The sequence below is a fragment of the Oryctolagus cuniculus genome, chromosome 1 (assembly GCF_964237555.1).
Source record: "Oryctolagus cuniculus chromosome 1, mOryCun1.1, whole genome shotgun sequence".
Lineage (NCBI taxonomy): Eukaryota > Metazoa > Chordata > Mammalia > Lagomorpha > Leporidae > Oryctolagus > Oryctolagus cuniculus.
Window position 1 is genome coordinate 111,620,703 of NC_091432.1, and position 16,180 is coordinate 111,636,882.

The 16,180-nt window shown below is 46.2% G+C and overlaps 1 protein-coding gene across 1 annotated transcript in view; it reads right to left on the reverse strand.

The window, feature by feature from the left end:
* Positions 1-3,713: 3,713 nt before the first annotated feature.
* ARCN1 (archain 1) overlaps positions 3,714-16,180 on the reverse strand; it is a 36,610-nt gene continuing 24,143 nt past the window's right edge. Inside the window, exons 7-10 of the mRNA XM_008250462.4 lie at positions 15,468-15,615; positions 14,702-14,810; positions 9,604-9,808; positions 3,714-5,617 (exon numbers count right to left, since the gene is read on the reverse strand). Of these exons, the coding sequence (XP_008248684.2) occupies positions 5,528-5,617; positions 9,604-9,808; positions 14,702-14,810; positions 15,468-15,615 (552 nt within the window). The 3' untranslated portion in view covers positions 3,714-5,527. The remainder of the gene's footprint in view (positions 5,618-9,603; positions 9,809-14,701; positions 14,811-15,467; positions 15,616-16,180) is intronic.

Below are 16,180 nucleotides of genomic sequence, written 5' to 3' on the forward strand. Positions count from 1 at the left end.
ATGAAAGTATCTTAACCCGGGCACCTCCATGAGAAGATCACAACAGTAATTTTCAGGCTATTCTGGTGTTTAGAAAAAAAAAAAATGTTGTATCCTGTATGCCAGGGTGCAGCATGTGAGGAGAGAAGCTTAGACTGGGGCACCTCAAACTGCTAATTCTGCTTCACCACCCCCAGCTCCTTTTTGCTGTCTTGGTCAGGAGGCATTTGAAGGAATAATCAAGCCCACTGAGGCAGGGGGTTGAAATAACACCTAACCTTTCTCTCTGTCCTCCCAACCCAGGGACCAGCTGACCCCAAAGCTCAAGGCTCAATGCAATGTGTCCAGCCTCCCTGTTCCCACAGTTACAGCACTCAAGGGACTGGAGACCTACCGCCCCCACCCTCCACCCTCACCCCACTCCACATCTGGAGCCCATCAAAAACGCAGTGCTCTCGCAGTTACGCAAGAGGTCGAGCAGCTGGGAGCTCAGGAAAGGGGGAGGAGGAGAGAAGAGAGCAGCAAACAGCTTTCCAGGCATGCTTCAGACTTTCCGGAATGGAAGCAGGGGGAGAGGGCAGAGGCTGGGTGTGGAAGGGTGGATTTTTTTGGAGGCCTTCTGCACTTGGCTCTGAATCTCAGGAGTGGATTTCCACACTCCTGGCTTTGGCGCACTTCCCACTCATCCCTCAAGTTGTACTCCAGAGAGGTGATTACTGATCACTCAGCCAGCAACCCCCCTAGATACACACCCTCCTCCAAAGCTCTCCCTTTCTGACTTTGGATCTTAAACTGAGGCATCGTTAGTGTAGGTGTGGTGGCAGCAATGACGCCAAGTAATTCCCCACTGCTTCCAATTTGGGAGAGTTCAAACTTTCCTTCCCTAGCTGCAAGTGAGCAGAGACGTTCTCTACTCAGCTGGCCTTCGCAATTGCACAATCCACACTTCCACCCAAAGCTAGCACGTACCCAAACTGAGTGAGAAATCTGGGCAGACTGGTCTTGTCCACCTACATTGGCTCAGCACCGTCTCACGAGCTGGAAAGAACATGCGTTTATTCGAGCAGAATGGGAAACAAGACTTATTTCCATTTCTCTTATTGCCTTGAGTTTGTAATGCCTTTTTTTTTTTCTTCTTCTTTTAAAGATTCATTTTGTTTTAAAGGCAGACTGGCAGAGAGGGACAGAGATCTTCTATCTGCTGGTTCACTCCCCAAATGTCCACAACAGCCAGGGTTGATCCAGGCCAAAGCCAGGATCCTGGAACTCCATCTGGGTCTCCCACATGGGTGGTAGGGGCCCAAGCACTCAGGCATCACTGCTGCCTTCCCAGCTGCCAACAGTAGGGAGTGGATGAGAAGCGGAGCAGCCGGGACGTGAACCAACCGGTCCTCCAATTTGGGACACCAGCATCATAAATAGCAGCTAGCCCGCTGTGGCAGCCCCTCTCCTGATTTGATAATCCACCTTATCACAAAGTACACCCAGGAGAGGCTTCCAGAATTAGACTAAACCATGTGGTCACTGACCTAGGAACTGTAGGCAGAAAACTTCCTTTATAGTGGGGATGAGGAGAGACTCAAGCCTCTGAAAACTCTGGTAGCTCGACTTCCTATTTGTCAGGACATCCAATTTTCCTCAAGACTTGGCTTCTAGGCTGGCGCCGCGGCTCAACAGGCTAATCCTCTGCCTGTGGTGCTGGCACACCGGGTTCTAGTCCCGGTCGGGGTGCCGGATTCTGTCCCGGTTGCCCCTCTTCCAGGCCAGCTCTCTGCTATGGCCAGGGAGTTCAGTGGAGGATGGCCCAAGTGCTTGGGCCCTGCACCCCATGGGAGACCAGGAGAAGCACCTGGCTCCTGGCTTTGGATCAGCGCGGTGCGCCGGCCGTGGCGGCCATTGGAGGGTGAACCAATGGCAAAGGAGACCTTTCTCTCTGTCTCTCTCTCTCACTGTCCACTCTGTCAATTAAAAAAAAAAATAGACTTGGCTTCTTACCAGTCATTAACTCTCCAGGGTAAGATGTCAGACTGCCACCTGAAGAGATGCTGTTTGCCCTGGTAATCACAACACACTACCTCTGGGTCTTTATATAAGAATTTCATGCCGGCTCTCAGAGAAAATTTTTGACAGGCAGAGTTAGACAGAGAGAGAGAGAGAGAGAGAGAGAGAGAGAGGTCTTCCTTTTTCTGTTGGTTCACCCACCAAGTGGGTGGTATGGCCGGCGTGCTGCGCCGATCTGAAGCCAGGAACCAGGCGCTTCTCCTGGTCTCCTATGCGGGTGCAGGGCCCAAGCACTTGGGCCATCCTCCACTGCCTTCCCGGGCCACAGCAGAGAGCTGGCCTGGAAGAGGAGCAACCGGGACAGAATCCGGCGCCCCCAGAGAAACTGAGTCACAAATAAACTTACCAGAGGCGTCAAGAAGCAGGAATGGGGATGGGGAGAATGGTTGCAGTAAGACAGTAAAAGGGAATCAAATCAGAACTTCTGCTTCGATTCCTCTAAGGCCTACAAAACAAGCCCTAGTTCCCTCTCACTGAGACCCAAGGACCGCCAGTTCTATCGCACTTGTCCACCTTAGGAAAAAACAGCTCTGTGGGGGCTGGTGTAGTGGTGCAGTGGGTAAAGCTGCTGCCTTTGATGCTGGTATCCCATGAACACAGGGTTCAAGACCTGGCTGCTCTGCCTTCCATCCAGCTCCCTGGCTCTCTCTCTAACTCTTTCAAATAACATATTTTAAAATTAAAAAGTTTTGTTAACTAGGTAGTCACTGCATCTAGTTTCCTACTTGACTCCTGTCAAATGTGAACTTTATTAAAGGCTATTCTATATCCACCCTGGAAATCTTAGATCCTACCCACTATGAACAACTTTAAATTAACTGGAGGACAAAGTTTCCTCGGTCAGATGCATGAGTTGAGATGTGGGGCTTGAAGCTACTGAGTAAATGAAACATCTTTTTTAAGAGGACCTCCTGTCCAGAGGCGTGTTCCCTACATCCTCTTACATGGAATGAACGAATCCAGAGGAGGAGCCACAGCCTCCTACGTGAAACAGAATGCTAAGTAGGACCTAATTCTTTTGCTAGTTGGCCTGGATGCCGCGGAGGGATCAGCAGCCAGTCAGGACAGTGGCATGGTTTTAGTGCTCTTCCTGTCACTGAAGTTAGTTTCAGAGAGGCAAGTATCATTAGATCAGGGATTCACTATTAAACTTTTTCATTCTACATATTATTCATCAGGGAGAGTGATTTGCCTTCCAATTTGTTGATACTCAGTAGTTTCTCAAAGTTTAAAAAAAAAAAAAAAGAGAGAGAGAGAGATCCAAAGGAGGCTTTTCTGAGGAAACTGATTCCTAAGTTATCTCATCCTTGGATCACTTACTCTTACCACTGCCTCAGGTGCAGGAAGGCTCCAGGACATTACGCTGAATAGGAAACCTCATTTTATTGACTCTACCACTGCCCCTGATGAATTAAGACTGCAACCCCGCAAAAGGCCATAAGTAACATTCAACTCAAAAGCTGTGCAGTCAACAGCACCTGTGTATGATGTGTGTGTTTAAATGCCGAAAAAAACAAGAGGAGGGACAACATCAGGGAGAAGTAATACTGTTAGACAGAGATTACTTAAAAAAAAAAAAGCCTGTATCATTAATTTTTAATCTAGGATCCCATTACAGCGTCCTCTATCAGCAAGCAGACACCTATGTGTGAGTCAAGAGTCCAATAAACATCTCATTTTATAATACTCTTTATTTGATTAAAGAATTTGCCTTCTGTGTGTACACTGGAATGTTATATTCCCTATGTATTTTACAGGGTTACAAAATGTCTCTCAGTTTAAATATTACCCCAAAAGTAATTTCAGAAAAAAAAAAGTTTTTGTGAAATTAAACTTCACTTTAAAAAATCAAATGGACAAGGAACTCTCAACAAAACTGGATTAATAAGATTTCTTGCCTACTTAGCTACATGACAGACTTCTTTTCCTAGTCCCCTTCTTCAGAAAAACCTCATGTGGAAACCAAGCTAGAGATAAGGACTCTACCTGATGCAATCAGGGAAAGGGAAAGGCCAGAAATTTCTTTGGCAAGCGATTCCATCCATGGCCATTTGTGTGAGACTGCTTTGCTCCAAGTACAGATGCCCCCCCCTCAGAGCGGGAGTGGTACTCTCCAGCAGGCGCGGGGTGCAGCAGGTCACCTGCATCATCCGTCTTCCCGTTGCCAGTGCCCGCAGCCTCGCAGCAATGCTTCACTCACTCTCGTCAATCAATACTGGGTTAAAAGTCAAGGCTGGGCTGGCTGCTTGAAAAAGTAATGGATGAGATGGAGCTGAGAAGCAACCACTACACGATACTCAGTGGGGAGGAAAAGAAAGGAGTTCAGAGCTAGGAAGAGACAGGTAGAAATTGTCAGGCAGTGTGGAAGAAAATGGGATATATATGGGTAATCCCTACATAGCAATATCACCAGCTGCCTCTTGAAATACGACGAATCTAGTGGTAGAAATGGAGTTTCTTTGATAGTTCAAAGGGCCAGTGGGATTGGTTACAGAAACTCACTGAACCGCAGCCTCCAAAATTATAACCTCAGTTCTGCCAGCAAGGATGGGACTGATGACAGAAAAGCCAGGAAGAGGCAGGTGGTGAACTTCAGGAATGTGAATGGGTTACAAAGAATGTGAACTATTATGTTTCAGCTTAAGTGTTCAAAATGTGGAGAACTGGAAGCCTGGGTAGCATTAGTAGAAGACATGATTGCAGATGTGTGTGAAGTCCCTATATGGACATAACCATTCTTCTTTAACACATCTTGAAGACAGGGCTGTGTCATTTGAAAGCTACTTTTCAGCTATCTTGAATATTGACACAGTGGGAGACACAGTACTATTCTAAACTGGAGGGACAGGCCTTGAATGGAATACCTGGCAAAGAAATGGAGGGATGAATGGATAAGGGGAAATGACGAAACACAACTGTATCTTTGAATTTCTACACCTCATTCTCCTTAAAAGCAGTTCATCTGCAAAGTCCAAAAATCAAGAATGGGTTAAACTTGTTCTAGGAGTGCCAAACAATTACAATGTCTATATACAGATGATCCCAGTGCTTGATTGAATGTATGCAAAGAAAAAAAACTGAAGGTACAGGAAAGGAGAATGAAAGATTAAAATCTTCTACAAAAAATCTTTTTTAAAACAAAGTATGAAATATAACTATATTTAGGAATTAAAATAAAGGAGCAACTTAGGCAAATGCAGAGGAGGTATTTAATTGGGGGCATTCTCTGGAGTTTGCTGGCCAGTAACATCTGCCAAAGAAATCAGCAGCCTTTCCCTTTATGTCTGTGTCATTTCTCTGTCAAAGAATGTCTCTATGACACTGAAACACTGGGGGCGAGTTGAGGGTCCTTGCATGCACAGAATTGTGCACTGTATCAGAAAAAAGGGGTCTCCGATGGCTTTAAATTTGGAAAAACTCTTCAGCCACTGTCAGCTTCTTCTTTATTAATTTCGAAATTTTCCTTTTCGGTTCCCTCTTCTTCATATTACAGAATTTCATACCTATCCACTAGGAAAGTGGTCTCTGTGGAAAATCTGACGGGGCTGTTTCCATCTACCTGGGTCACTTTGGTAACCTAGGAAAACAGAAAAAAGAGTTAGGTAAAGAAGGAGGTTGAGTCTCCAAGATGCTGATTACATTCTCATTACAGATTCCTTAAAAGCAGTATTAAACAACAATTCAGAAATATGGCCCAAGTCCTTGGGCCCCTGCACCCATGTGGAAGACCTGGAAGAAGCTCCTGGATCAGACCAACTCTGGCCGTTGTGGTCATTTAGGGAGTGAACAAGCAGATGGAGGACCTTTCTCTCTGTCTCTCCCTCTCTCTGTAACTCTACCACTCAAATAAAATTTTAAAAAAAGGAAAATCATTACTTCATATTTTCTAATGAGGATTTTTTTCCTTGCTTTTTAAAAAGACAGAGGGGCCTGCGTTGTTGTGTAGTGGCTAAAGCCTCCATCTGCAGCTGAAGATTGCCCAAGTACTTGGGTCCCTGCTACCCACGTGGGAGACCCAGAAGAAGCTCCTGGCTCTTGGCTTCAGTCTGTCCAGCTCCAGCCTTTGAGGCCATCTGGGGAGTGAACCAACTTATGGCCACAAGGACAGGGGCTGGGCCAGGCCAAAGCCAGGAGTTTTTTCCGGGTCTTCCGTGTGCATGCAGGACCCCAAGGACCTGGGCCATCTTCTACTGCTGGCATCCCATATAGGTGCTGGTTTGAATCCTGGCTGCTCCACTTCTCATCCAGCTCTCTGCTAATGCATCAGAGGATAGCCCAAGGACTCCTGCACCCATGTGGGAGACTAGAAGAAGCTCCAGGCTTTGGATAGTCTCCCTCTCTCTCTCTGTCCTTCATTATCTCTCTATAACTCTACCTTTCAAATAAATAAAAAAAAAAAATCTTAAAAAAAAAAAAAGTGCAGCCAAACAGCAAACTCAGTTACTCAAACATGTGATGTAGGTGTCTTCACTGCTAGACCAAATGCATGCCCTTCTTTCTTAAATTTATGTTTATGAAAGGCACACAGAGAGAGGGAGAGACAGAGAACTCTCTTTCATCTACTGGTTTACTCCTCAAATGGCCATTATAATCAGAGCTGGGCCAGGCCAAAGCCAGGAGTTCCATCTGAGTGTCCTACATGGGTGGCAGGGGTCCAGGTATTTGGGCTATCTTCTACTGTTTTCTAGGCACTTTAGCAGGGAGTTAGATCAGAAGCAGATCAGCTGGGGTTTGAACCAGTACTCTGATACAGGATGCCAGTGTCACAGGCAGTGGCTTAACCTGCAGCACAATAGCAGCCCCAAATGCTGCATTCCTAATGAGTTTTTTAAAAATAATTTATTTTTAAGATTTATTTATTTATTTGAAAGTCAGAGTTACACAGAGAGAGAAGCAGAGGCAGAGAGAGAGAGAGAGAAAGAGAGAGGTCTTCCATCTGCCAGTTCACTCCCCAATTAGCCACAACGACTGGAGCTGCACCGATATGAAGCCAGGAGCCAGGAGCTTCCTCTGAGTCAAACCATGTGGGTGCAGGGGCCCAAGGCCTTGGGCCATCTTCTACTACTTTTCCAGGCCATGGCAGAGAGCTGGATTGGAAGTGGAGCAGCTGGGACTCAAACTGGCACCCATATGGGATGCCGGCACTACAGGTGGTAGCTTTACCCACTACACCACAGTGCTGGCGCCTCTAATGAGTTTTTTTTTTTTGACAGGCAGAGTGGACAGTGAGAGAGAGAGACAGAGAGAAAGGTCTTCCTTTTGCCGTTGGTTCACCCTCCAATGGCCGCCGCGGCCAGCACACGGTGCTGATCCGAAGCCAGGAGCCAGGTGCTTCTCCTGGTCTCCCATGCGGGTGCAGGGCCCAAGGAGTTGGGGGTGGGGGGACATGAGACTGGCATTGTGATGCAGCAGGTTAAGCTGCTGCCTACAACAGCTGATCCCATTTGGGCACCTGTCCGAGTCCCAGCTGTTCCACTTCCTATCCAGCTCCCTGCTAATGCACCTGGGATAGCAACAGAAGATGGTCCAAGTCCTTGGGCCCCTGCCCTCCATAGGGGAGACCTGGATGAAGCTTGTGGTTCCTGGATTTGGCCTGGCCCAGCCCCAGCTGTTTGCCCATTTGGGCAGTGATCAGCAGATGGAAAATCTCTTTGTCTCTCCTTCTCTAACTCTGCCTGTCAAATAAATAAATAAATCTTCATTCTTTAAAAAAAAAGATTTATATATTAATTTGACAGGCAGAGTTACACAGAGAGAGAAGGAGATACAGAAACATCTTCTATCCACTGGTTCACTCCCTAAATGGCCACAATGGCTGGAGCTGGGCCAGGTAAAAGCCAGGAGCCAGGAGCTTCTTCTGTGTCTCCCACATGGGTGCAGAGACCCAAGCAGTTGGGCTATCTTTCACTGCCTTCCTAGGCGCATTAGCAGGAAGCTGGACTGGAAGTGGAACAGCCAACTGGCACCAATATGGATACTGGCACTACAGGCAATGGCTTTAACCCACTGTGCACAATGCTGGCCCCAATAAATAAATCTTAAAAAAAAAAAAAAAGAGGGGAAGACAGTAACAAAAATTGGGTTCCAGTAACACAATTCCAAAAATTGGAGGAACAGAGGCAGGTGTCTGGCACAGCAGTTACAACACTGATAGGATGCTCCCATCCCATATCAGATGGCTGCCTGGGTTTGAGCCCTGGCTCCGTTCCCAATTCCAGCTTCCTGCTAAAACACACTGTGGATGGCATGATGGCTTACACAACTGGATCCCTGCTACTCATATGGGAGACCCAAACTGAATTCCAGGTTCCTGAGTTTGGTCTAGCCCAGCCCTGGTTGTTGTAGGTATTTGGAGAATACACCAGCAGATGGGAAGTTGTGGCCATGCTGTTGTGCAGCAGGTTAAGCCACTGTTTGTAGCACTGGCATCCCAAATGGGTGCCAGTTTGAGTCCCAGCTGTTCCACTTCCAATTCAGCTCCCTGCTAGTAGCCTGGGAGAGCAGTGGAGGACGGCCCAAGTCCTTGGCCCCCTGCCCACTTGGGAGACCTGGAAGAAGCTCCTGGCTCTCCTGGTTTCAGCCTGGCCCAGCCCCAACTATTGCAGCCATTTGGGGAGTGAATCAGTGGATGGAAGATCTCTCTCTCCTCTCTCGCTCTGTGTAGCTCTTTCAAATAAATAAATCTTTAAAAAAGAAAAGAGGTTAAAAAAACAGGCGACTGGGGCTGGTATTTGTGGCAGTGGGTTCAGCTGTTACCTGCAATGCCAGCATCCCAAATGAGTACCATTTTGAGTCTGATCCAGCTCCCTGTTAAGCACCTGGGAAAGTAGCAAAAGCTGGTCCAAGTCCTTGACCCCCTAACTCCATGTGGCAACCAGGATGGAGTTCAAGGCTCCTAGCTTCAGTCTGGCCCAGCCTGGGCTATTATGGGCATTTGAAAAGTGAACCAGTCAATGGAAGATCTCTCTTTTTTTTTTTTAATATTTTAAAAAATTTATTTGACAGAGTTAGACAGTGAGAGAGAGACAGAGAGAAAGGTCTTCCTTCTGTTGGTTCACCCCCACAAATGGCTTCTACGGCTGGCACGCTGCACCGATCCGAAGCCAGGAGCCAGGTGCTTCCTCCTGGTTTCCCATGCGGGTGCAGGGCCCAAGCACTTGGACCATCCTCCACTGCTTTCCTGGGCCACAGCAGAGAGCTGGACTGGAAGAGGAGCAACTGGGACCAGAACCCGGCACCCACATGGGATGCCGGTGCCACAGGCAGAGGATTAACCAAGTGAGCCACAGTGCTGGCCCAAGATCTCTCCTTTGTAACTCTGCCTTTCAAATAAATAAAATAAATCTTGAACATTATATAATCCATAAGTACTTTTATACATATGCAGATTGAATTCTTTGAGAGGAAAACTGAGGTAAGCAGGGAATTGAATACGATCATACAAGTCAGAAACAGCATATGCTGGGGATATATGCATATGATTTTGTACTGCTAAGCCATGCTATCTATCCAGCATCTACCTTAGTGCTTTCCCCATATATGCACTCTATTAAAATGGGTTACCTGTATATTGCAGTAATTTTTTTTGGAGATGAAGGAAACTTGAACAGGGAAGAAGTCATTGGGCTGTCCAGCAATGCTAAACTCCAAGCTGCCACTCTTATTTTTGGCATCAATCACTGGCAGGCACCACTCCAAGGTATTTCGTCGACTGTCATGTCGATATTCCCCATCGATCTCACCAATCACAGGTGCACCAACACCAGACCTGTCACAAGAAACATCGAGTTAACCGTCCGGAGCTAGAACTCCACACCAAGGAAAATCAATCCCAAATTTGATTATGCTCCTGAAATTCTGTCCTCTGGAACTGCAATTTTTGTGCAGTTCTAGAAAAAAATAGGCTTCCTAATAACTTCAAAGATCAAAGACCTGGCACTTTGGCTAAGGGTTCCACTCAATTCCCTTTGTAGACAGCAGATACAGGCAATCGCAGGTACTTAGCAGGTATGCTTGTGGGTTGTTCCAATTTAGACTAGATCTGGGAGCTGGCAGGGGACTGAGGTTGACAAATGTGTGAACTGGGGTATATTTCCAAAAACCCTGCATTAACAGTTTGCCACCTTTTTTAAGAAATTCAGTTCATTTCATAAAGATGGTTGAAGAAAAAGCAGGTTGATAATATTAAGGGAAAACTTAAGTACCAATAAAGATCAATTTATGTCTTTAAGAGGATATGTTTTCAAAAGATTTTAGAATGTTTTCAAACTGAATGAGTGAAGTCCACACCAGTGGGCTTATGTGATTTACAATCTAGTAAGTGGACTGCAGTAAATGAAAGCACAATTAATTACCCCTGGGCAAAAGAGAAACATGTCAGGAGAGAGATACATAAGTTGTCCTCAATCTGCAAAAGAACCAGGGCTAGTTAAGATGTACTTTGCACCCCAACGTGGGGCTGAGAGGCAGTGTCACCTACTCCTACACATTCTAAATTTACCAACTTTTAATTCACTAGCGACACTCAGTGCTTGTTTAGGGGCAGAGTAAATAAGGGAGACAAAACGTTAAGGTTGGCATAAGAATATTAACTCTTCCTTATAGATTTTAATGTCCTTTTTTTTTTTAATGGTCCTTTCTGTCCTTGCTCAAATTTCTCATTCTGATACGTCAGTCTTAGACAATAGTAAACGTCTTACAGTCTCTTCTGGTGACTACTGCAAAACTGAACTAAGACACAGGAAACCACCATAACCACAATTATGGGGTAGATGGAGAAGCCTAAAAATTGTGGAATCCTAAAAATAGTCTGGTAAAATAAATCTTGACAAACAAAACCCCACCTGTCACCAACACCCAAATCCTACAATAGTTCAAGGCAGCCTTCTGTTGTTCCGAAAGAACAACTGAGCTGTGCAGACTAAGATGGTTACTCCATTAAAGGAAAACTGGTGGAGCCGGTGCTGTGGCATATGTGGGTGAGGCTGTTGCCTACAGCGCCAGAATTCCATATGGGCCCAGTTCCAAGTCCTGGCTGCACCACTTCTGATGCAATTCCCTGCTAATACGCCTGGAAAAGCATTGGAAGATGCCCCCAAGTGCAAGACCCAGAAGAAGCTCCTGGCTCCTGGCTCTGGATTGGCCCAGCTCTGGCCGTTGTGGCCATTTGGCGTGTGAATCCCTGAACGGCAGATATCTCTCTCTGTGTGTAACCCTGCCTTTCACACAAATAAATAAATGTGCTTATTAAAACAAAAAGGGGGCAGCGCTGTGGCACAGGAGGTTAGACCTCTGCCTGCCAGAATCCCATATGGGCGCCAGTTCTTCTCCTGGCTGCTCTTCTTCTGATCCAGCTCTCTGCTATGGCCTAGGAAAGAGAAGATGGCACAAGTACTTGGGCCCCTGCCCTCATGTGAGAGACCCGGAGGAAGCTGTTGGCTCCTGGCTTGGGGTGGCTCAGCTCCGGCCGTTGCGGCCATTTGGGGAATGAGCCAGTGGATGGAAGACCTTTCTCTCTGTCTCTCCCTCCCTCTGTCTGTAACTCTACCTCTCAAATAAATAAAATCTTAAAAAAAAAAAAAAAAAAAGGAAAACTAGTAATAAAGCACATTTTTAAAAACAGAAGTAACAGTGACTAAAACCAGATCTGACAACATAAAGCCTTGAATTATTAAAAAGGGAAGAAAGGGGCAGACATCTTGTACAGCAGGTCAAGCCACTGCTTGGGATACACACATCTCATGAAGTTCTTGGGATCCAGTCTCAGATACTCTGCTTCAATCCAGTCTCCTTCTATTACCCCTGGGAGACAGCAGAAGATGGCGCAAGTACTTGGGCCCCTGCCATTCATGTGGGAGACCCGGATGGAGTTGTTGGTTCCTGGCTTGGGCCTGGCCCAGCTGTGGCTATTGCGGGCATTTGGGGAGTGAACCTATAGATGGAAGGTCTGTCTCTCACTCTTTCTCAGTCACTCTGCTTTCAGAGTAATTATTTTTGAAAGTAATTTAAGGGTCCAGCGTTGTGGCATGGTGGGGTAAGTCACTGCTTACAATACCAGCGTCCTTTATCACAGTGCCAGTTTGAGTCCTGGCTACTCTGCTTCCAATCCAATACCATGCTAATGCACCTGGGAAGATAGTGGAAGATGACCCAGGTACCTGGCCTTCTGCCAGCTCACAAGGGAGATCTGGAAGAGTTCCAGGTTCCTGGCTTCCTTTGTGGCCATCTGGGAGTGAACCAGTGGATGGAAATCTCTTTCTCTGTTTTTTCCTCTCTGTCACTCTGCTTTTCAAATAATGAAATCTTTCATTTTTTAATTTTTATAGAGAGGGAGGGACATAGAGAGATATTCTCTATCTGCTAGTTCACTTCCCAAATGACCACAATGGTTGAGGCTCAGCCAGGCCAAAACCAGGAACCAGAAGCTTCTTCTGGATCTGTCACGTGGGCGGGGCCAAGGACACGGGCCATCCTACACTGCTCTCCCAGGCCACTAGCAGGGAGCTAGATTGGAACTGGAGCAGCTGGGATTCAAACTGGTGCCTGTACAGGATGCTGGCACTGCAGATGGCATCTTAACCCCCTGCGCCACAGTGCATGCCCTCAAATAATCAAATCCCGTTTTAAAAAAATATTTTATGTATTTATTTATTTTTAAAGACTTATTCATTTGAAAGGTAGAGTTAAAAAGAGGCAGAGGCAGAGAGATAGAGAAGTCTTCCATCCACTGGTTTACTCCCCAAATGGCTGCAATGGTTGGAGCCAGCTTCTTCCGGGTCTCCCATGCAGGTACAGGGGCCCAAGCACTTGGGCCATCCTCCACTGCTTTCCCAGGCCATAGCAGAGAGCTGGATCAGAAGTGGAGCAGCTGGGTCTCGAACCCATGCCCATACGGGATGCTGGCAGTGCAGGCAGTGGCTTTACCCACTATGCCACGGTGCTGACCCTTTATTTATTTATTTGCTAGGCAGAGTTACATAGAGAGAGAGGAAGAGACAGAGAGAATGGTTTTCCATCCACTGGTTTACTCCCTAAATGGCCACCAACAGCCAAAGCTGAGGTGACCCAAAGCCAGAAGCCAGGTGCTTCTTCCAGGTCTCCCACACGGGTTCAGGGGCCCACACACCTGGGCTATCGTATACTGCTTCCCCAGGCAATAGTAGAGAGCTGATTCGGAAAAGGAGCATCTGGACTCAAACTGATGCCCATATGGGATGTCGGTGCCATAGGTAAAGGCTTAGCCTACTATGCCACAGCACCGGCACCAAATAATTAAATCTTAAAAAAAAACTTCTTAAATTTTAAGGGAACCGGCCTGTGCCATGGCTCAATAGGCTAATCCTCCGCCTGCGGCACTGGCACACCGGGTTCTAGTCCTGGTTGGGGCGCCAGATTCTGTCCCGGTTGCCCCTCTTCCAGGCCAGCTCTCTGCTGTGGCCCGGGAGTGGAGTGGAGGATGGCCCAAGTCCTTGGGCCCTGCACTTGCATGGGAGACCAGGAGAAGCACCTGGCTCCTGGCTTTGGATCAGCGCTGTGCGCTGTCTGCAGTGCACCGTCCACAGCGGCCACTGGAGGGTGAACCAATGGCAAAGGAAGACCTTTCTCTCTGTCTCTCTCTCTCACTGTCCACTCTGCCTTTCACCAAAAAAATTTCAAGGGAACCAAACTACAAATTAAATTATTACCCTTTTTGGTCCTGCAACATAATTTTTTTCTGCAGAGCAATGTGATAGTAAAGGTGCACTAAGAGTACACTTGCAGGTACCCACAACTGCTCAATCTTGTGGGGGCTGGGAGATAATGAGTGGAGCTGGGAACTCACTGATGAACAGTGTACACTTACTGGAAACAGTACTGAGCAGATAAACCCAAGACAGGGAGATTCCCTGTGATCCTAGACAGCAGGCCAGTTACGTGTACAACAGAACTTACGGGCACTACATTTTTTAGGATGATAGACATTTTTGTTAGCATGATTGTACTGATGGTTTTACAGATCTATGTATGTCAATACTTACCAAGATACAATTTGTGTCATTTACTGTATGTCAATTATACTTCAATAAAGCTGTTAGGAAATTTACTGAAACAAATGTAAATATCTTGTTCCCATAAGAATCAACAGTTCCCTTAACCACATACACTCATCTTTAGTGAAAGTTTACAGAATAACTAAAAAGGGAAATTCAATCTAACAGACTTCATTTCTCTGAAAGTTGCTCAACAAAATAGAGCACGTTTGACTGACAAGTGGCTCCTCCTTCTGGACATCTTCATTACTACACAAACATGCTGAGGAGCAAAATCTGAAAACAGAGATGCAGAACTTACAATAGGCTTTTTGGTTTGGCTTGAAAGTCAATAAAAACTTGGCCTTTCCAAAGTGTACAGCCCAGTGCATTGTGACTAGGGTGTGCAGTCTTGCAGACATTATCAAAATCAAGTCATAAAACATTTCCATCATCCCTGCGTCCTGTGGCAATCAAGGACCTTCCTCTCTACCACCTGACTTCTGTTAGTCATAGGGAGAGAATCACATAGTGGGTAGCCTTTTGCGTCTGCCTTCTTTCACAATTGGCATTTTTAAGAGGCAAAAGGAGTTTCAAAACCAGTTCTGTAAGCCCACTGTAGGGAACACAACTACACTGAAGACACCACTTACGGAAGTGGGATGGTGATAACCACGTCATTCAGTTCTAAATTATCTTCTTGTAGTTCATATTCTATATTGACATCACAGCCACTTCCACTTTCTGAAGGCCAGCAATTAACTGAGGAGAAAAGCAAAGCCATCATTCCATAATTATTACAAAGAGTATAGAAAAGAAAGCAAATGAAATCTTATCGACAGGCTCACATCTAAAAAATTTTAATGTAAATTATATTTAAAACAAGTTTTAAAATTAAAAATTAGAGACTATGATTAAACACCAAATCCATTTTCAAAATCCTTCAAGGCTTCCATGGCCCACAATCTAAACTTAAAATAGGGTACTGAATTTCATCATTTATTTTCAAAGTCAGAATTACAGAGAGAGGGAGAGATATCTTCCAATCTCTGGTTCACTTCCCTGATGGCTGCAATGGCCAGCACTGAGCCAGGCTGAAGCCAGGAGCTCTCCCACATGGGTGGCAGGGGCCCAAACCCTTAGGTCATATCCCAGGCCATTAGCAGGGAGTTGGGTTGATGGAAGTAGAGCAGCTGGGATATGAACCATACGGGATGCTGGTGACACGGATGGCGGCTTTACCTGCTATGCCACAATGCCTGCCCCTACCTAATGAGATCCCAATTCTTTTGATTTTGATAAAAGATCATTTTGTCAAAAAGAACTTCACTATGGCAATGAAGATAAGAGGGTATAAGCCAGAGCTTTTTTTAGATCTCAATGCAGAGTAGCTTAGTCAAACAGGCCAGAGGCACTTACTTGTCAGTGGAATAAAAGATTCTTCTGTGGTTTGTAGTCTCCACTTTAGCACCCCTACATCACTGTTGACTGGAAATGACTTCTCTGGATTCTTCAAGCCAATCAGAGACTCTGCAGTGAAAAGTTTTTTATCCACATTTGGATGGGTCTGGAATGACAAGGCAAACTGAGGTTCAGACACAGTAGACAGGAAACAAACTCTGGGGACAGCAGTTAAAATGCTGGTTGGGGGGACCAGCGCTGTGGCGCAGCAGGTTAAGGCCCTGGCCTGAAGCACCGGCATCCCATATGGGCACTGGTTGGAGACCTGGCTGCTCCGCTTCCAATCCAGCTCTCTGCTATGGCCTGGGAAAGCAGCAGAGGATGGCCCAGGTTTTTGGACCCCTATACCCTCATGGGAGACCGAGAGGAGGCATCTGGCTCCTGGCTTCGGATCAGCACAGCTCTGGATATTGCGGCCATTTGGGGAGTGGAGTGGACCAGTGGATGGAGGACCTCTCTCTTTCTTCCTCTCTTCTCTCTGTGTAACTCTTTCAAATAAATAAATAAATCTTTAAAAAAAAAAAGAAGAAGAAGAATCAGGCACACTGAAATGGGATACAGACATCCCAAGTGATGGTTTAATTTGCTGCACCACAGCACCTATTCCAACTTTTAATCTTAAATTTATTAATTTATTTGAAAGGCAGGGTGAGAGAGAGAAGGGCTGAGAG